Below are 22,560 nucleotides of genomic sequence, written 5' to 3'. Positions count from 1 at the left end.
ACACCAAAAAAGACTAAAAAAAGGAGGAACTGGAAAAGCTTATGCATAGAATTTAAAGTGTTTTAATAAATATAGTTCTAAAATAGTAATTTTCTTTTTCATTTATTTCACGGTAGTCGAACACAGATGTGTAACTATCTACTCCAAATTCTCATCTAAATGCTCTTAAAAAGAGAAACATCTCCACTGGATATGAGGAAAGTGATTTGCTTATGCCATTGCTGTCTCCTCCCTTTTTCTTCTTCTCCTATTTTTGCCTTGAATATTCAGCAATTGCCTTTTCGGGCTTCATTTTGCAGCTTTATATTATGACAGATACTGTTCCCCTAATGGCACTGCAGCTTTCCTCATGTAAGTAAAAAGGGTAAGCTGGGCTCACCTTTCTCATAGAAGCTTCTGCATATACAGGGTGCAGGCCAAAAAAAAAAAAAAAAAAAATTAAAAATATCTTATTTAAGGACTCCCCTGGACATAGGGCTACTGTCAGTCATGAGCAATGATTGAAAACTCAGGGAAATTTCCAAGCTGATGACCAAGAAAGATTATCTTCTGGTTTGTACCACTCCACAAATCTGAGGGATGAAGAATAATGCAAAGGAAGACTAAAGTGCTGAAATGGTCTTAAGGAGGTGTATGAAATACACTTAATGTGAGTAATATCTCTTCATGTAATGAGCATAAGACCTTCTTTCTGCGCTCGCCACAGGAAATTGAATGGACAAATTTATTTACTAGCAACCAAAGCAAACTAATATGGGCATCCTCAAAAACGAAGACTTTACACACAAGCAACAAACTAGAGACAGAAAATCTTGACTATTATGTATTTAAGAGTTTCCAAATCTGCTTTAAATGGTAGACTCAGAGCAGGCTTAAATCATGAATCATGACCATTACATCCATTTCACCTAAAAATAAAATAATTACCCTTATTTTCTGCACTTGTCATTCAGCATTGATTATTTACACGATGCCTCCTTCTGCCATCAGCACGCCTCATGTGTTGGTGTCATCTCGGAGTGGACTTACCATATATCCTACCGCGACACTAGACGAAGTCTCATTGAAATGCAGTACTGGGAAGACTATTTGCTACAGGCATGGGTGCACTGCCTTAGCAAAAAGAACTCACTGCAACACTCAAAAATAAAGCTAGATGGGATTGTTGAAAGTCAGATTAACACACTCTTTTCTTCCCTCTACAGCCCTCTTGGTGACTCCATTTTAAGGCCCTTCTTTAGACCTGAGACTCCCATTGTATTAGTCCTTACGCTTCATGCCATTACTCATTAATCCTTTTCTGTACACAGCCCTGGAAATCCTTGCAGAAGGACCCAGATTTAAACAAATGGTTTCAAACACAGCAAAGTAATCTCCGATTTATCTTTTGGTCCTAAGCAAGCAATAACTGGTCTATAGAGAGACAGACTGATTCAGTTTAGGTTGTAAAGTCAACTGGCTAGTAAAGTACAAGCAAGACTATCTTTTAAATATAATACAGTATCAGAATAATTTTTTTAGATTACGAAATAAAGTTTAAAACAAACAACTGAACATAGCATTGATCATATTTATGCCCTGAAACCAGGCTTGCCCCCAATTTCTTTTTTTTTAAATGCTTTTCAGGTTCTGTCTTTTTTTCTTGGCAAATTGTTTCTTGTTTCATAAAAATGTCTATCCAACGTAAAGGCTAAATACAGTAATTAAGTTTTCTTTTCATTTCAAGTGTATCTATTCATGGCAGAAATCCTATTCCACATTTGTATAGCACCTAGCAGTTATACTCAACATGCATATACTTGTGTTTTAAAATAATCCTCAGTAGGCAGCCATGAGCATGGCATGTGCAGTATAATCACTTTTGTCCTTTAAATAATTAACCCACATATAATATCACCATACTTACTAGTGATAATCATGTAATTATTTTCTCATTGCAATATTAACAGTAAGGAAATGCTTTGCTTTGGGCACTTCTCAGTTGTGTTACGTCAAATGTTGATGGATTCTTGGGAGCAAAATGCATTATGATGAATTAATAATACCGGTTGAACTCAATCCCACTTCTGCTTTTAGACCGCAGTTGAAAAAATAAAGTGTTTCTTCTCAGATATGTCATAAGACTTCTGCATGCTATATGTGCAGATATATGATATCTGCAATATCAGGGAGGTCAGAGACGGAGGTAGACCGGTGCACTGCCATCTCATCGCCAACAAAGGCAATTGTCCCTCTGAAAATTACTATTTTTACCGTTATAAGAGGACCTTTATTCCAGGAACTACTCCTGAAATAAACTGCTTCTCAGCATGGATAATGTATCAGAATCTGGCCCCCAGCCTCCTCTGTACAGCTTCTAAAGTGTAACTCATCATTCTCCCTGGCAAACGGCACTATGAAAGTAACAGCAGAGCTGTACAAATGCTGTATCTTTAACTTCACATTCTGCAGACTGGCTTGGTTCAGGTTCATAAAAGCAACATTTGTGTGTAGATCAGGGGTTTTCTCTACATTATCAGCAAGCAACAATACCTCTCTTCAACATTACCCCTAATTAGCATGGAAAATTCAAACAGGGAATTCACCAGTGACAGGCAGCTTGCTAGACAGCAGCCATGTTACTCAAATGAAAGAATTTTTGATACAGAGTAAATTTTTAAACTCAAGTATAAACATGCTGTTCAAGTGATAAACACATTTTATTACTTGAAAAAAGATATTCCAGATAGCTAAGAGACAGCTTGACAGAGAATTGTTCCTGTACTTGCCTCTGAATTAAGCACTAGATTCAGCAAGCTCAAGGTATCATTTCTCTCAATTTAATTTACTTCAATTCACTAAAAACAGTATGTAAAATTCTAACAGCAAGAATTAAGGAAAAATATGTTAAGATCTAAAGAAAGCAAGAAAAAGTTAAAACGTACAAATATTTCTTGGCTACATCAATGTACTTCACTTGAATTTGATGGGTAAAGAGTGTGGGAGAAAGTGAAGTCAGAGAAAAATCTGAAAGATACAAAATTCTTCTCATTCAATTTTTACGGTTGCAAACTACAAAGCACGGCAACCACAGCTTCTTTACCATCAAAACTGATCTTGAACTAAAGGTACAGTGTGTTCATATAAAACTGTAAGCCTGAATGCGTTAGGGCAAATGAATGGTCTTCACAAGATCCAGGGCTTGAACCAAATTAAGGTGGTGTAAAATCTCCCCTTGATTAAGACGAAAACTAAATCAGAACCTTACTGAAGTTCTATAATTGTACTAAATTTCTTTGTACTTTAGAAAAAAATAATAATGTAGTAGCTTCACAGAAAAGACGCTTCATAATTTACATGTTTTTAAAGAGCCATATTTTGCTTTTCAGGACGTTCTGTAGTCAAGTGCTAGATTTCTAATTGAGAGGTTAAGGCAGGAAAGAAGGTTTTGTTTGGGGGTTTTTTGGATCACAAGACGTCTTTTCCTGACAGTGCAAAAGTAGCACAGCCAGCAAAACTACAGTGAAAGTTTTTTTCCAATTCCAGTAGGAACCGGATTCCAGTCATCAAAATGCATCACATGCATGTTTACAGACATGAAATATTACCACGAAAGGCTGGAGGTAGCACTTTACAACTACAGCTCTCTACAGACTCTGTTATGCTGAAGCTTCAAGAATTGCAGCTTTTTAAAAACTGCACATACAGCAGTCTCACCATAATTCAGGTTCTTTCATTCCTGCAGCGAATGTCCTTTCATTTTGTCCTTTTGTCACAGACAAGACACTTATCTTACATCAAAAATCTGCATGTCCTTAGTCACATTATTCTGTAAACCTGATAATACCTGTTTATGCATTGTCTAAAAAAAATTAAAAATTACTCATCTACAATTTCCACTAAAACCTGCATTTTTTTTTCCCCCTATTTTCAAAGGGCATATTTACTTTGCATCAGCTCCAGAATCAGAAACACTGCACCTGCGGTGTCACAGCACGGTGTCACAGCACGCTGTCAAACCAAGTCCAGCTGAAAAGCCTGACTAAGTAGTTCAAGTACAGTGTTTGCAGACCCAAACCAGAACCTTTATTTGCTGCAATGACTTTTGGTTGGGATCTCTGCCATATATTCTACTGTACAATACAGACAACAGAAACTCTCTTGGGTTTTTTTAATCATTAGAGGCAATTCTATATGAATGATAGTAACCAACGTGAATCATTTGTCAGCTCCCTCCCCTCCAAGTTTAACTGACCCCACTAAGGATGTTAACCTGGGCACCTAATTATATTCAAATTGCATTCGATAACATACATGACTGACCTGAATAAGTATGTACGCTTACAACAGGGAAGTGAGCAGAAAGTAAAGCTAAGCAGGAAGACATATCTTAGTAGGAGGTAACTCATACAAAATCAAAAGAAAGTAAGGTAAACCCATGCAGCTAGACTGGCAGTGTCACCTCCTACTTCCACGATACTCTGTCTTCATAATGTCATCGTAACAAAAAGTTAATGGAGTCACTGAAACAGGTCACAGATGAGACACGCTCAGAGGGCTGTGAAGCACCAAGCCATGGGGTTAATGACTCTCTGGGCAAGGCAGCGGAGCGGAGGCGAGAGCTGGTTGTCACTGTCAGGGTCCGTAATGCAGAGCGTGACCAGAAGCTATGTGTTTGTACAGATATTTGCTCTGCCTTGGTAGAAGGAAAGCTTATTACAGTCACCCCGTCGCCTCACTTACTGTCTCACAGACAGATGTTTCTTTCAAATGATGCAACTGGTTACAGTGCCTTAGTGTTTGTCATGCCAGGCAATGCCAGCTGCTCTGCCACCAATTTAGCGAAGAAGGGAAGGAGTTTAATTGACATTTGGCTAGTTGCTATGGATGGTAACTAAGTGACAGCTCAGTGAAGTAGAAACTTGAATGAATGAAGTAGCTGTGACGCAGAGGCTGGGGGGGAGCAGGCAGGAGATGGGGGCACCCCATGACTGCTAGTCCAGCACAGGGCAGTGGGCGAGGAATGAAAGACTGTAACTGGTGAGGCACCTTTAGGAGGGTATTTCTTTCTCCTGGCATAGCATTATTCTCGTCCTCTGGTTTTCTGATATTTACAGTCAGAAATGTTCCCTCCAGATACAGGCAGTTTTTAAGTTGACTTTCAGAAATCAATTCAGAAATTAAACATTTGACAAATCTGGTTAGTTCTGCTTTCCTCAATCTTGTTCCCTAAAGAAATATAGTTTAAATGATGGCAAATAAAACCACTTTGTGTAAACAGTGAAACCTGACACACGTCCAGTTACAGGTTTCAGTGCGACAGAGTTTCATAATGTTTTCAGACTCTGGCGCAGATATAAGTAGCAGCACTGACTCATCAACATCTCTCTTTTCAGCCTCATAAATGCAGTTGTCAATATATCAATTACTTACATTCAAGTATTTAGATTTTTTTCTATTGTGATTAATGCAGTGTTTTGTTCCTTTCGGGAAATTGGAAATTATATATACACTTTACCTGTCACTAACCTTTCACAATTGATTTTTTCCGCTCTTGAAATGTTATCACAGGTAGAGATTATATTAAATTAGAGCAAGATCTTTGTAGCCTGTTAGCAAATACAATTTTAGAGCTTTATAGGCTAGTCCCTGAAAGGCAAGAACCAAAACTAATATTACATTATCGCTCTTTGGAACAAACTGCTCCACACAGAAATGATACAAAAAAGACAGAACTTGAAGTTGCCCCCCTCTTAAATCCAGCCAGTGAACTTTGGCAAACTTTCTACATGGGAGTGAGGTGATCTCTCAGATCACTTATGTTTCACTCTCAGTCAAGGCTGCTGCACTTCCTTCTGCACATGCTTAAATTTTAGACCAGGCGAGACATAAAGCTTCAAAATGCTCTGCCTAAATGGAGAGTGGAGGAAGCTGTTTGGGCTGCCCAGTTGTAGCTGCAATTCACAATAAGCAGCTCATGATAAAACAGTTGGCACTCCCCACTGCCTTTTCCTCCCCCTTCTTTTCCAGACAATTTCACTTTTCTGATGAAAGTACATTTCATTATTCTTCCTTTCAGGGCTGATATTTCACCCTCCCATTGTCTCTGCTACCCAGCAGCGCTTACTAAATGATGGTCTTTCAAAGAAGCCTGAAAGAGCAATGAGTTCAGGTATGGCACTATACATTTAAAGGAAATAGCTCTATCCCAGCACAAAAAGCAACTTCAGTCTTGACTTTGCTCAGTCTCAGCCAAGCAGCAGAAATGCGGATGGACATACAGGATACGCTGAGGTACATCTACCCTATGTGTTCCCATCTTCGGGTGGAACTGGAAGGAAGAGGTGATGCAGCCCTGTGAATGAGACTGTAACCATAAGACTCTCCAGAAATTGCCCTCCACTTAAATAATTGACTTCATAAAATCATGAATTATTTGTTGTACCGCTAAGGACATTATTATTTTAACAATGAAGAAACACCATTCAAGCAGTCACAGCCATTACGCAATAGGATTCACAATCAGCAGAGACTCGTGAGAAATTAACACAAGTGATTTTGGGAGGAATGGTTGGGATGACACTCTTAATGATAAGGCCGCCTGAAAAGCTCTTCCATGTGTCAAAATTAGGACATGTTTTCTTAATATTAAAAATATAAGAAATGTTATCATTTTGATAAGCATAAGTTTCCAGACAAAAATCATATCAACAATTCACCAATAGCTGCAGTATCAACAAAGAGGTGCTAATCCAACAGTAAAGCAATCTCTAAACCATTCCACTATAATCACAACCTTTGGAGACAGAAACCTTTTTAATTTGATATGAAAATCTAATGGTGCTTACTGTGGGGCAATGAAAAGGCAAGGTAGTTCAACATATTTTTATTGTGTCCTCTCAAAAGAAAAGCTCTGCCTAATAAAATGAAGAGGTAAAGCCTTTTTGGAGTCTAAAGCCACTTTGAAGTTTATCACAGTGTACCATCAAGTATGCAGTAGTCATCCACAAGGACATTCAAAAGTTAAATTTAGGTTATTAAGTGGGAAGACCCTGCTCTCACGTATGCCTGTGCATGCCCATGCAGCACACAGCACCATGAGGTTCCATCCCTGACAAATAGTGACACCAAATCACATAGCACACTCTGCAGAGTCAAAAAAAAAAAAAAAAATAAAAAAAAAAATCTTAAATCGATATGCATTCGTTGCTTTCATATATAAGCAGCATGTAGATTTTAAAACTCTCTTCAGTGGTACAGATGGAGTTCGGTTTGGAAAAGCAAGAAGCAATCTGCGTTCCAAATTTCTTTTCCATAGGTGTGGGAGAAAAATGTACTGATTAAACACTATTGGTTTCTTACACAATTTCAGAGAGCTTGTACCTGAATGCATGTTTATTTATTCAATAAATACAAGAACATATCTAGAACTCTACTTCCTTTGGAAATACATTCTTTTGTAATACCTTCGGAAAATGTGACAATGTGACAAGTATTGTTCTGAGCTCAAATCACAACAAAGACTTTAGGTACTTTCAATTAGAGAAGACATTAAGAATTCAATAAATACAACAAAATGGTTTTTTGCTGAACCAGTTGGAAAAGTCTATACAGTTACAATAACTATATAATCTAAAATACAAATGCTGAATAATCATGAGTTCTGTATTTTAATTTCCAAAATCAAAGGGCAAAGTATCATCCTACATTTTGTAGTTGTATTGATTACAGTTGATTTTTGACTTTGAGGCTACAACACTGTAAAATAAAACTAGCAGAAGCTTCTTAGTTCACCTCATTATTAAATAAAACCAAATGCTTGATTAATATACTATCAGTATCACTATCAATATCACTAATTCACTCTGTTTTTCTAACAGCGCTCCTGAATACATATAATATGGATGACATGAAACACGACCTCAGGAAGATACATATGTTTACATTATGGAGACACACATTTACATTTACACTCCAAAACTTTATTAAAAAGTAATCAGTTTTGAAGTTGAGATGTAATACCTCCAATTAGAAATATGTCAGAAGCACATTACTATTTTGAGAAGTTTATAGTTGTGTAATATTTTGTACATATAAAAAAATAGTAATGTTTTTGTTGAAAATATATCAAAACTGAAAGGTTTTATGTGATCAAATAAAATTAATTGATAAAATTAATTTTATCAATTTGAAGCTTTATTTCAGGTATAACATTTTCAAGTTTTACTGAAACTCACTGAAAAAAGTTGAATAAGATATACACAGAATAAAGAAAAGCAGTAAAATTTAATATTTTTTTCTTTGAATAATAGTCAGTAAAGATTTATATTAAGCACAGAAATAATCCACATTTTCTAACAGGACAATAAAATTCTGGCAATTTTCCTAAATTACTCTATAGTAATGTTATGAAAGAATATAAATTAAAAAATCGTACTCAACATTTTCATACATGCTTCTTTCCTGGACAGAAAAGAATTCTTAAGAATTGTAATTATATAGTGCAGTACAAGCTTAATATTATGCATTTTGAAAGGAACTAACTTTGTATATTAATATATCTGATGTCCAGTAGATGGCAAAATATCAGCAACCATCACCTTTAATCTTCTTGAAACTTGCTTAATTTAAACCCCAAAGTATATTATTTTTTCTTTTTCTTTCTAGTCTCCACTTTCTATTTCATTGGATAGCAGGATTAGCTTTACCTTTTAGATGTTGTCTGCATGTTATCTGCTTGAAAGACAATTTCATCTTCATCAGTTCTTGATACAACAAAGCACAATAATGTTACTATCCTTTAAATAGTCCTTTGAAGACAGTTTCTTCACCACTGAAATTTTTTTCTCCAAAAGCATGCTGCTGCTACTGTTCCCAAATTTGCCAGCACATGTTAGCATACTGTGTACAAAAATCTCTTAGCAACAATATCTTAGTGTCTAACATTTTCCTTCTTCCAACTATGATTCATGGAGCCATCTGTAGTCAGATATTGACATGCAGTATCTTAAAATAGATACCTTACATTTGCTCAACAACTAGTTTTAGCATCTGAAAATATAAATTATGGGAAAGGGCCAATATTTCTTTGAGGCTCTTCATCATTCCCTTGATCATTTTAGCACTGTTTAAACAAAGGCTTGCCACGATCACTTCGCGTTAGTATTAAGGTCAAAGTATTCATGCTTTCCAGAGCGCAGCAAGTAGGCAGCTCAGCTGTGCCGGGTGCAGTCCCTTACGTAAGCCCTCCAAGCAATCTCAACGCCCTCCCTGGTGAGGACCACCTCACGCTGGTACCTGGCTATTTTTTAATAGTAATTGAAGACTAGGGCTTTAAACTTCAAGTATTGCTACATGCAGCACTAAGATCTAAACATTTTTCACACCCTTGGAGCCTAAGCCTCATGGGAAGTGCCCTACAATGGGTGGGACAAGGTCAATGTCTCAGCTGGGCAATGACAAAGAGACTTCTGCAGCAGCGGCTACTGTAGGGAATGCAACAGTGTCCTGCACTCTGTTCAGGGAATGGAAAAAAACCTACAATCGTAGCCTCCCAAGCACTGGTTTTGGCTCCCAAAACTCTTACAAAGTTTTCACCCAGAAGAGAAAGCATCTTGTTTTCAGCTACAGCAAATTGCATGAATTATCTATCAGTAACTAAAGACTTCACGTAACACAAGTTATTTGTTGCAATGCAGTGTGCAATTTTGTATAACTTAAAAGAATAGCATGGTACTAAAATCAGGAAATGTGAATTAAAAATAATCATATTCAGTAGAGTAGATTATAGAGAAAGATTCGGTAACATGGCTTTAAAACAATCTTAAGTGTGAGGAACATACTTTCACCCCAGTGGAAATCAAACAGAATTTTATCCACTTCAAAGGAACTAGGATTTTACCCTAAATATTTTTGAGTAATTAATATTTTAAAAATAAGCAAACATACAACAACGTGCATCCAAATACACGATATGTATTTAGCTGAGTATTATCAAAAAAGTACACTGCAAGCATAACGGTGCTGGCACATTTTCATTGCTAAAATGCTGGTTTTGTTTGCAAGAGATTTCACAGCCCCTATGGGTCTTCAGAAATACACTCAGTAGCCATGAAACAGTGCCAGAGCTGACTAGCCTAGTGAATTCAAGTCAAAATTAGGAGAAGGCTATCACACTGGATGACCTCCTTTTAGTCTCTTTATGTCCTGCAGTGCTGTCTTAGCAAGACTCTATACTGGAACGACACCTAAAATGCCTGTAGGCAGCCTTGTTCATTTTCCAGTAACCTTACTATGATTTAAAAAGTAGAACCTGTATTTTATTTTACACTGTTCTTTCATGAACATACACAATGGCATTCTTAAAACTTAACTACTCTTATTCACGAATAAGCCACAACTGAATACCTTCAGATTAAACTAAGCCTGCATAGACACCAAGATAAAAAATGTAAGTCCTTTCCTCACAACATGCAAGCAAATCACTTCTAAATCATCTCACTCTCTCGGCTTTGAAATGCAAACTTAACTCCTATGACAAAAGGATCCGTTGTTATGCAAGAACCAGCTTGCCAGAAAGTGTTGAACTGAATATGCGGGCAAGTCGATTAAAGTTACCACGGAAGATGTCAGGAAGCAAAAAAGGAACACGCAGGCAAATTCATCCCAGGCACAACTTCGCTGCTTCATGGCATTCTTTTATTTCTTCCTGGTTCTTTAGAAGAGAAATAACTTAAGATTTTTAGGTTACCCTACTTTGTACAGATTGTATTAAGCCTCCTCCCCAGTCACTGCATGTATTGGGAAATTTAATGTTTATTTCTATTCTAAAAGTAGAGGAAAAAATTGCATCTTATTTCTGCTTCTCTACTAAAATGCCAGCTAGCAAGTCATCCTCAAGTAAGATGTGTTTTTCTACACTTGTGTTTTAATAATTAATACGGAAAAGAAAAAGCAAACAGTGTGATACACGCACATTTACAATTACAGACCATTCCACAGGAAAATCTAGCTCAAGCTGGAAAGAGCCATCAAAAGCCAGTTATTACATAATCCTTATTACTGCTACATGGGCAAGCAGCAATTTCAAAGAAGTATTTACTAAAAGCAGATAAAGCCAGGTTGCAGCGTCACATGAATCAGATAAGACACAGCCAGTAATAAAATTGACTTAATTTTCTTCCTCCCCCCCAATAACATGTTAAATCAAAAAAGCCATGAAATGCAGTCTTCTTCAGAACTCTTTTAGAAAAAGATTGAGCAAGTGTGCTATTTGCTAGATTTTGCTTTCCTTGGAATTACAGTATATGTCGGGTTATACAGAAAATTCAGCTCAAGTGTGTATAGGTCTGTGCTGCTGTAGGGTAAAAACTTTCACCTCTGAAGGCAGTCCTACCTCATGGAAAAGCCAAAATGTGCTATATTAGCAGCTTCTTCCCCAACACTTTCAGAAAAATGTCTTCCTACTCACAGCAGGCAGCAGATACTGCCCACTATTTCACAGTAAAAACTGTTCATGGGATTCAATTCTGCAAACACTTAATAATACAGTGTTGCTTAAACTGCTAACACGAGTGGCTGAAAATGCTTTTTGAAAGCCCTTAGGATAAAATGCATCGGGTTAATAAAATACTGTGATTATTTTACCTAATACATTTGGTGGATTCATTCCAAATTTTTTGGGTTAACTATAATAAAACCTTTGGAAACAGCAGTCTAGTAAAAGTCAATGCCAATAACATACTCTGATGAAAACGGACATGGGACGGCAGCGTATGCCAACTGCTTGTCATGAATGTTCTCTCCAAACGGTAATGCAAGATGCTAAGTCTGTCCTAGAGGCATAGATCCTCCAATTTTATAAGCAACAAGAACTCATTTGGATATTGCCAGAAATTAACACTGAATAGCCTGTATAGTCAAGCAAAAGCAAGAGATCGTGCCACCACATCACCTGTCCATCATAACTATGATGACTAATCTGATCGTTAATGGCAGACCTGAAGTGCCCCCGAGTCCTCTCAGGCTGTGCTCAGCACTGCATGGACACAAAAATATCATCATTGCCCAGAAATGCAAATGTAAGTTCATAGAATCATAGGATGGTTTGGGTTGGAAGGGACCTTTAGAGGTCATCTAGTCCAATCCCTCTGCAGTGAGCAGGGTCATCTTCAACTAGATCAGGTTTCTCAGAGCCCCGTCCAACCTCACCTTGAATGTTTCCAGGGATGGGGCATCTACCTCCTCTCTGGGCAACCTGTGCCAGTGTTTCACCACCCTCATCGTAAAAAATTTCTTCCTTCTATCTACTCTGAAGTTGTGACAATCCGTTTGGATATGAGCAGACAGAGGACCTCGGGAGAACAGCAGGACACTGTTGGGCATCCTGGCCATCATGGCAGAAGCAGCCTCAGCACAAAAGGTGGATTTCAGTTTCTCTGCTATTTCTGGTTCATTAGTATTGATTAATTCAATCAGTGTCACTAAAGCTATTACATATACATAATAGCGGCATATGAAATGTAATAAGGTATTACATTTTATAGAGAAACTAAATGGTATTTAATATCTCAAAATAACATGGTTTAACAGTAAGAAAAATTTAAATGTAGCAGATTACCACAAGCACGCTTATCTATGGTTTGTGAAAGAAATTTCCCATAAGGTTTAACCTTCCTATACCACACATACAGGTACAGAAATCAAGAATTCATAAAAGAACAACATCTCTCATCTCTCCCGCAGTTCAATCTGGAGCAGAGTCTGATATAATATATTTTTCTGCAAGACCACTGAGAAAAAAAAATACTCGATATCTGTCACTCTGTCACTCTCACTGTTTATACAGTGCCTATCATTTCCATTTCAATACATGTAAAACCCTGGCAACAATGCAATACAAATAAATGGACATTTTATATTAATCTTGCTCGTATAGCTCCCATTTAGGACTAGTGGGGTTTTTTGATATCTTAGAGATGCAGCATTTATTCACCCCAAATTTGCTCTAAACCGAGAAAAATACAAAAACTTCTTCTGATAGACACAACAATGAAATAAAGTATAAAGTATTTCCAATTACAAGATTTACAGTGCTCTTTATAGTTACTGAAAAAAATACACACGGTTGTCACAGCTGACCTTTTTACAAGGAGAAGACATGCTATGTGTGACCGCTCGGTTATGATCAGGCTATTTAAGAACTTACCCTTGCTGCCTTCTCTTCTAGGATATAGTATAAATAAAATCACAGGAGCAATATTGAATCTTGCTGTCAAAATCCTATAATTAAGATTATACAAATCTCCATCGCCTCTTGCAACTTTACTCATGACAACTAATTGCGTCTGTATCGCACATGAGCCTTTTTTACTTTGAGGCAAGAACTGACAGTGACCCTTACAATTTAGTTTGCTTAATTTGTTCCCTTTTATAACCTAGTTTCAGTTGCTTCTGAGCTTTTGGAAGTTTGGTGCAAAACAAACAGATTGGCTCCTAGCTACCTCGGAGACACTCTGTTCTTCCCAGGGAAATCCTGCTGCATGTGAGAACACCTGAGGCATTTCAGCTGGACACCCCTGTCTGAGCGGGGAGAGAAAGCGCAAAGCGGGAAAAAAAAAAATGTGTCTTGGATCATTTACACAAAGCACAATACAAAAGATGGTCTCGTGGACACCTCTCCATAAGTTTACAGTCACATAACAACTGTGCAGCAACAACAGCTTTTTTTCTTTAAAAAAAAAAGACACATTCTGCAGTATTTTTAGCATCTCCAAGCATGGCAATATTTTGCCCTTCTCAATAAAAGATAATCATATCATTTAATTTCTTTATGTTTTACTATATGACTTCCATTTGACTGCTTTTCTGAAAAATTATGGGGGTTAAGACAAAGGTTAGGAGTGATCAGCCAGCACCATGCAAACCATCACGGGGTCAAGGTGAATGGATTTTAACTCCATTCTGTATCCATACGTATTTTTCTGCTCCTGTATCTCTCACTAAATCCAGCCCTTATCAAGCCAAGAGAGAGTATTAGTGAAAGCCCCTTAGGCTGAGGTCCGAGTTTTCAAAAGTAGCTGCAGTATCTTCAGACGCAGTTGAGGCAGAAGCGTCTTCACTGTCTCATGTTTTCAGCAAGAGTATTACATTCTGCTTTGTTATCTTCTTGTCACCAGCTGTATAATGAACCAAATATTGACCTTTGGTAATTGTACTTCATGTGCCAGTAAGGAGAAGCATCTGCCTAACAGTTTGTCAATACTTCAAAATTGACAACAGCAGGAAATCTGCTGACACTTGAGGTCACCTCTAACTTGCCATCAAGCACTTTCCTGTTGGAAGTGTTACTTGGAACAGTATCTTGCACCCCTACTATTCTCAGGAATATTTTCATTTGCTACTATTTCCCCTAATACCCTAACAGGTACCATATCAGCACCACAAAGGCATAAATATGCCCGAGGTGATGTGTGAAATTCCCAAAAAGCTTTTTTCTCAAATGAGAACATGTGTTCCTCTGTATAAATAGCACTTCAAGGTAAGTGATGAGAAAACATATCATAACTAATCATTGTTTGCATCTGGATATATCACCATGAGACCCCTCCTTTTTATTTTAATTACGTCTTCTTAAGAAATTATGTTGAGTATGTCTACATATATGCATACTAACACATTTTTTTATTTTTAAAGGAAAAATCCATAGTTTGTTCTGGTATGGTCACTTGCGTAGGTTTAAAAATGCTAAATACAACTCTTACTAATAACTCTCTGTCCGAGTCTTAAAAAGCCATTCTGCAGAATTTTTTGTTATACTTATTCTAGTACTTTTGGGGTTTTCACACGATTAAAACCTTAAATCTTTTCCTATCAATATCTAAAAATCATAAATAATGAGTAAGTGCAAATTAGACTGTACACCATGACAGATTGTCCTTTACCTATTATTTCAGTACTGCAAAACACAATGTAACTGATCAACACAAGCACTGACCTAACACAAAAAAAAATAATAAAAGAACCAAAGCAAGTATGAATAAATTCCATGATTTGACTCAAATCAGGACAAAAGCTGGAAAAAGCTGAAAGTCTGACTAAAGGCAGAATGCATCATGACAAGAGAGCTGTATTTTTGGCCAATAATATCCAATATGCAATGATGCATTCTTCACACAGGTGCTTCAGGAAAGGAATTAGGATGAAAATAAATACTTGGCAAAAGCAAAGCCCTTGTGTAATTCATATGTTCCATTAACACAACAGTTACATATTTTAACATCAAGAGAGAAAACAGTACTTTATATTGGTAAAGATGCCTTTCTGAGGCACTGGACAGAGATTTTTGGGATTTAAATTAGCTTTCTCAGAGTTTCACCCTTTCAAGAATAAGTCAGAGACAAAAAATATCTGAGAATAACTTCTTGTCCTTTGCCTGTAAATTTCATCAAAAAGATGGAAATTAAAATTTATAATAACCTAAAACAAAATTGGATTTTGGGAAGCCATTCTAGTGATATGCTGGATAATAAACAAGATTAATTTTTTCCAGACCACTGGCAGGACTGGGAGCATTGCATGCTTCCACCTAGTGCCATCCTCATCCTCCCTGGCCTCCCAGCTCAATATCCCCAGTCTGAGGCTTCCTCCCCAGCATGACTGCCCAGGCAAGACTCCCTTTTTATAGAGTCGGTCCCAATTTCCCTCTAATCTGATTTTCTCTCTTTTGCTCTTGATGATTAAAAATCTCCCCAAGACCCTTATCAATCTTGGTCTTGCTCCATTCACTCTACTCTTTCGGGCTCCGGCTCCCAGCCCGAGTCTCAGCCTGTCTTGTACTTTCTCACCCATCTCCAAGCTCAATGTTTGCTTACCCATGCCCAGTTGCGCCTGTCTGTATTCCCCCCAGCCAGCTTAGCTTCCAGTTATGCAGTCTGGTTTGGGAGCCCCTGCATTTGAGTCAGACTGCAAACCAGTTTACACTGCCACGTTATTAACATGGAGATCACCGACAGCATGCAGGGCTATTAAAGAAAACAAAACAAAACAAAACAACATAACACAACAGGGGAGACGGGACAAGGAGAGGTGGGTCAACAGAGTTTTTCAGTATGAGGAAAACAACACATGTTTTCCCTCAACCCCATACTCCAAAATAGCTGAATCATTTTGTTTTTCTGAACAATGCCGCCTGAGATACCAGCCATGGAAAATTTTGTTTCAAATTATTCAAATCTGGCAAAAATATAAGCAGTTGAATATAGACATACAACCAACACACTAAAAGGAACAATTCTACCTGCAGTGAACCTGGAAGATGGCTGCTCCTCCTGCCATCTGTGTAACACAAGCGCATTAATAACCCATGCTGATTTGGGACAGCAATGGTCAACAATAAGGTACATCTGAGAGAGAAATCATTCTCAGGTACAACTCTGCCTTTAAAAGGTGTCACTAAATGCCACCTGAGAATAGTTCTTCTGAATATTTGAACACATATGCTTCAAAAACACTGACTAATTATTAGCGCTATTAGCTCTAAGCTTGAAAGTGCTTTATAACCTGCATGAAAACATATGAATTATTCATATAGAGCTTCTGCTCACTAAAAGAAAAAGGAAACACGTGATAAACAAGGTGTATGTTCATTTTAACTTATACAACAGAATTTCAACACTGCAAAACTATGATCTTTCTGAGTCACTGGGTTAATATTTGCCAGATAGGTAAGAAATTATTTTACACTAATTACTAGGAGCACATAAAATGTGTAGAAAACTCAGTAGCTATGGACATTGATAGGATATCATGGCTTTTCTGAAAGGATATTTTGGGAGGGTTTACTGATAAAACAGAAACTGTAACAACGAAAAAACCCTAAAACCACTGGAAACTTTAAAGCTAACCTATAGCTGGAACAGAAGTTACAGTTCAGCATTTCATAAGCCAGTTTATGAGAGCTGTAACTCAATGTACTGTATGTTGGTGGCAAACATCATGTTTCAGCAAGCTCAGTCGTAAGGTATGAATGGTTGTGGAGGCATCAGCAGTACTTACAGCTGGCATGGTTGAGGGCACATCCAAGTTCAGTGCTACGAATGAAAGCACAGACCTGCTCCAATTTTAGTTACTTCAAAAGAAAAATGGCCAAGCACAGTGTATATAACAGCGTACTATAAGGTAGCATCTCCAGCTCTGTAACGCTGATGCTTTTTTCCCATCAGTTAGCACAGAATAATTAGCGTGTAAGGTACTTAGATCACCCAGCCAAGACAGGATGGATATGTGATTAATAAACAGAACTGGCAATATAGTCTAATGAGGTGGCACAGGTTTCATCTTAACTCTAATTGCTAGTCAGCTTTTAACCAAAATGCACAGTACACAAAAAATTCTCACACTTAGACCGAGGACGGTGATGCAGGAATTGCCCTGATCTACTTGGAACATACAGAGGGAGGAGACTCACCCCACAACCATACAAGTGTTAATAGTTATTAACGAGGCGGGGAGATAGGACCCCACAAAAAACATACAGAGAAATGCCTGCTGACCCATACTCTGTTATTGCTGAGTGCATCCTATCAGCAGCACTATCTATCAGGGCTGACAGTCACAGGCAGGCTTTGGGCTATGGGTGACATCAACTGTACTCAGCACTGATTACTAACTTAATGGACCCCAGTCATCAGTCAGGATGAAACACATTTCTTCAAAGGTAGCTAATAAAAGCTTAGGTGCTTAATTGGGAAATACAGACAAGTTTTTTTATGGCCTCGACACCTGACAGTGCCGTTCCAACACTGACTCTGCTAGACACTGAAAAGGCAAAAAGGGCAGCCAGATCCCAGGCAGAGATGTGTACACAGTGTGGGACACCTGAATTAAGTAGCGCAGAGTTCAGCTTGGATTAGTTTTCCTTCCATATGATCCAGTAAACCCATGTTTGTTTTAATAAACACTGTCATTTGGTAAGAAGTGAACACATGCACATTTTTTTTTCCGTGGTAAAATTACACTACATTCATTGGACACCGATGTTAGATACAAACTCTGCTGCTTATTTTCATCAAAATAAAGAAAGCTTTGGCAGGCCTTGAAAGCAACACACAAATTTCTCCATGTCTGGATACTTTTGTTTTACAGAATAGCACAGCTTTCATATCATCAATTTTCTAAGCAGCAATTCAAAAGAATCATCCTTTTAGATTTCTGAGAAAAGAACTTAACGGAGGTTACTCAAAGGAATAGATGCTGCAGCTACAACCGTTCTCATTATGTACATATGAGATGCTTCGATGTTCCTTGCTACTGATTACATGAGTAAACATTTTTAGTATGCAAAATCCTATTAACTCAAGGGGATTCTGCATAATTTCATAACAGCTCCACTTGTGGTGTCTGATCGACTGGGTCAGCAACAGACAGATGGCAAAGAATTAATTCTAATGCTGCTTTATTGCAGTGCTGGCGTCAGAGTTTTCTCTACTCACTGCATTTGGAAAAACTAGAACTTTTCCTACATTCCCTACACCTAAAAGTAACACACCATAGAGTAAAAAGATGGAAAGTAATTTCCTTTTTTGAAGTATGTGGCTCTAGAAAGGATAAAACAAAGCCAACCTAATTGTCAGTCCTTCTGACCGTGCCAGGGGGAGAGCAACCAGTCAAAAGCCCAAGCATCAGAAGTGTTAACATACAATAAACTGTAACAAATAGGATTTTATTCCATAGGGACAGGAGATAGTTCACTGGTCAGTAAGTGCACTTCCACAGCTATACCCTTCTCTTGAAATTATTTCTTCCGTCTCCTGTGCTGACCTGATTTTATTTAGTTTTGGCTAGTCACCCTTCACTTCTTGAAGCCCTATAACCATCAGCACTAGCTTTTACAAAGATTTTCTTTTCTGCCTTTTTCCCCTGTATTTTTCTGTCCTAAGAGGAGGAATAAGAATGTTGCAGCAGTCACCACCAAGAGGAAGACAAATGGAAACTATTCTACATGCCATTTACTCTCCCCACATAAAATCCTAAAACAAAAAGAAAAGTTAATCTCAAAGACATAAAGGAATAAAATAATCTCATCTCTCAAAGTAAAGAGATGACACTGGAACCCATCTCTCCAATAAGTAGGGTTTTCTCTTACTCTGTTTTTTAATCACTCCATAAAATTCTAAGGTGCAGTGATAAGTATTATCTAGTATTTAGTGAATTTATGCTTAGCATATATTTAGATGGCAAACTATTAGCAGTCCGAAAATGGTGCCTAAAATTAAATTATTAATGCACTGTTTCCCCCATTTTGGGAAAATGGTCCCAAAAGTAAACAATGATCTGGCTGGGATTTGCAGGCAGAACTCTTAAGCTCTTGAGATACACAACTTACATCCAGAAAACCTTCAAAATATGGAGATAATTAAACTGATGTAGAAATATTTGGCTGAGTTTTTTTATAAGACCCTGAAACTCAGAGTTATCTGTATGTAAACTTTGAGGAGCCAACTCTGAGACCCACATGGATATCGTTAATATTCCAACTGTTTCAAAGCATGACAGAAATGGCAATCTTCCTTGAATTCTATGCCAGCATTATCCAAAGGGGGTCGAGGATGGGAAAGATACAAGCAAAGGTAAATCAGGTATCTTTCGGTTGAAAGACTACTTGGTTTTGGGAAATAGCCCCCTCATGTTTCACAACAGTTCCTTTTAATGGTACTGTGCCATCATTCTTCTAGAAGCACTATTTTCTGTAACTTGGGAAAAAAAAAATCTTTCTGTTACTTTTTCTTAAAACATTGCAGCTTACATCCCTATTTCTCACATGTCAGTTTGCATTATGAATGTTTCTCTGAAATCCAGGCTAATTAAGACTGCTTCAGAAATAAGGGCTTAAGGTTGTCAGGCATACCTGACAACCCTTTGGTCAAACAATTTCCTTCCATTTGGATTTTTAATTAAGCTTTCTGACAGTACTTTAATATAAGAAAATGGTGAAAAAACATCTAGTCAGTTTTGACTAATCCAAAGAAAGACTTCATTTTCTTTTGGAGACACAGATGATGGCTTCAACTTTTACCACTGACAGTGTATTAAATCAACCCCATCCCCGAAACTTAGCCCAGCTCTTTGGCCTCACATCCCAGGAAGGAAGAGCGCCTTTCTGGCTAAGTCAACGGTGGCCAAGCAAAGCTTAGGTGCCCAGTCAGCCCTTGGATCACTCTTACATGGGACTGGAGATAATCAGAAAGCAAGGCACATCTGACCACAGGACACCAACGATTTCATCTTTTGTCATCAACAGCTCATATAATTCTCAAACTCATTGATACTGTCACTGGAACAGCTAAGAGTGAGTGTGTTTTTCTCTCATTCGTGATCATTCCCGGACGTCCTCAGTTACTGCATTACACAAAAGCCACAGTTCCGAAAATGATAGTTATCTCACTCTACAGCTGCTTTCAGCCTTGTGCAGTGTAACTTCTCCACAAAACCAAGTTCACATGAGATTTTCTTGCAAATTTTTCTGGGGGGCAGGGGGAAGGAGTATTTCTTTTTTACCTGAAATGGAGACTGGCTGTTGTAATTCTTAATCTCCTTGTTGGCTCCCCGGAACAGCAGCACTCTTGCACAGCTCTCCTGAAAACAGTAGAAGAGTAAACTTGTTAATAAGGGTCTTTAGTTACTAAAGAGACATTGCGGCTATGAGATGTGTTGCTGTTTGGGATACTTCCTTAGATAAGAAGTAAACAAAATAAATAAATAATCTGAGAAATTAAGTTATTAAAATAGGACTTTAAATATGACAAGGCTTTGGGTGCTTTCGCAGTGTCATAGAGTAGAAACAATACACAAGTGTAAAAAAATGTAGAAGAATGATTCCGTACTTGACAAATCACATTTTGCAGCAAATGTCTAAGTTCAAAATGAAATTTGACTCTCATGTGGGTTTTGCATATTTTGTAGGGAAAATAGTACTGTTCACAGTACAGTAAACAGGACCTGGGATGAACGATGTCCTCCCCTACTGCTAAAAATTAAATAAAGCAGTTTTACCACTTGCATGCATTTAATTTGTTTTTTTCAACCTATCTTCCATTTTAAACATTTAATGTATGATTTTTTTTTTAATATACCTGAAATGATTTGTTCTGGCTATACACACTGCATTGACCAGTCTTACCTTCTTTTTTTCCCTAAAAAATACGAACAGTTACAGCGCAAACCCAATACAGCCCTTCTAACAGGAGAGAAGTATGGCTTCAGGCCCTCTGAACAGAGGAAATCTGCAAATGAAATCCCTTAAAAACAATTTTTTGGATCGATACAGTGTATTGCTTAAGTCGTTACTCTACACTGCTGTAAAATATGACTGACCATAATCTGCTAGAAATCCTCTGCGGTTCTGGCACAGTTCTCAGAATGCCAGACTTTTGATGATCCATATATAGGCTATATTGTCTACCTGTTATCTTTAGTGTTCATCTTAGGACCTTATGCAAACCAGTTCACATTTCAAAATGTTTTTATGTTTCCTCATCATAAATATTTCTATTAATTTCGTTGTGCTTTCCAGATTTCTTGTCACATTGTGTTACAGAGTTCTACCTAATGAGGTATTTCAATGTGCTACCTTTCACTTTTAACAGTAAATTTGCAGCCAGAGAAAACAATCATGTAATTTAGCTATTTTAGTGGCAGAAATGAAGCTTATTTACTAGATTCTGAGTCATAAGTGAATGCGCAGAAATTATGATTGAAAATAATTTTTGTCATTGTGGTTTCTAATTTATCACACCAGATTCTTGATCCCATTAAGTCTCCTCCATCACAAGGTTGTCCTAAATATATCTGGGGAGGAAGCTATCCTACCCTTTCCCCAAGATTCAATACTCCAAAAAGATATCCTTTTGTTCCCACACTTCCTATTCTGCGTAACAGACTGAAAAAACAGAATGGATCATATCTTAAGATGGTATATTAACAATCATCTCATAGTTGGCAGTTTTCTAATGATATATAATTAATTGCCTGCACAGAAGTTTGCACATTAGGTGTGTTCTCTGTATCTCTAAACATAGGAAGACCAAGAGCAATGTGTAAAATGACAAAATGTTTTTCTCATTTTTCTGCGTCCTGTATTAGCAATCATCCAAAAGAAGTAAATGTGCTGCAATCTAGATGAAGACAGCCAGGTAATAAAAAAAAAAAAAAGTTCTTTTCAGGGTTACTTTTCCAAGAATTCCTTTTAGACTGACTCCTAAATGATTCTAGGTTTGCACACTGTATTATATTCCCATAACAACAACTATTCCACTATTCCACCAGGTACTGCTTAGCAAACATACTGGAAATGTTAGTAGAACCCTTTCACGTTAAAATGCTCAATTTCGATCAAGACCTTGAGGATATAAATGATGATATTAAGAAACATACTGTATTTATTGGTTGATTATTCATTTAGTTGTCAGAATAAATAATTCAACACTACAAAATCAGAAGATTTACACATTTAAAAACTCTCTACATGATTTACAAATTTAACTAAGCTGTCTGCAGTGTAACAAAAAACATGCAAAGTTATTT

General features: G+C 37.4%; 1 protein-coding gene across 1 annotated transcript in view; it reads right to left on the bottom strand.

The window, feature by feature from the left end:
- SHANK2 (SH3 and multiple ankyrin repeat domains 2) overlaps window positions 1-22,560 on the bottom strand; it is a 319,438-nt gene that overhangs the window by 276,749 nt on the left and 20,129 nt on the right. The window contains exon 8 of the mRNA XM_059825852.1: window positions 20,536-20,613. Within this exon, the coding sequence (XP_059681835.1) occupies window positions 20,536-20,613 (78 nt within the window). The remainder of the gene's footprint in view (window positions 1-20,535; window positions 20,614-22,560) is intronic.

Source organism: Gavia stellata, chromosome 17 (genome assembly GCF_030936135.1).
Source record: "Gavia stellata isolate bGavSte3 chromosome 17, bGavSte3.hap2, whole genome shotgun sequence".
Taxonomy (NCBI): domain Eukaryota; kingdom Metazoa; phylum Chordata; class Aves; order Gaviiformes; family Gaviidae; genus Gavia; species Gavia stellata.
This window is presented reverse-complemented; position numbering and strand designations above follow the sequence as displayed.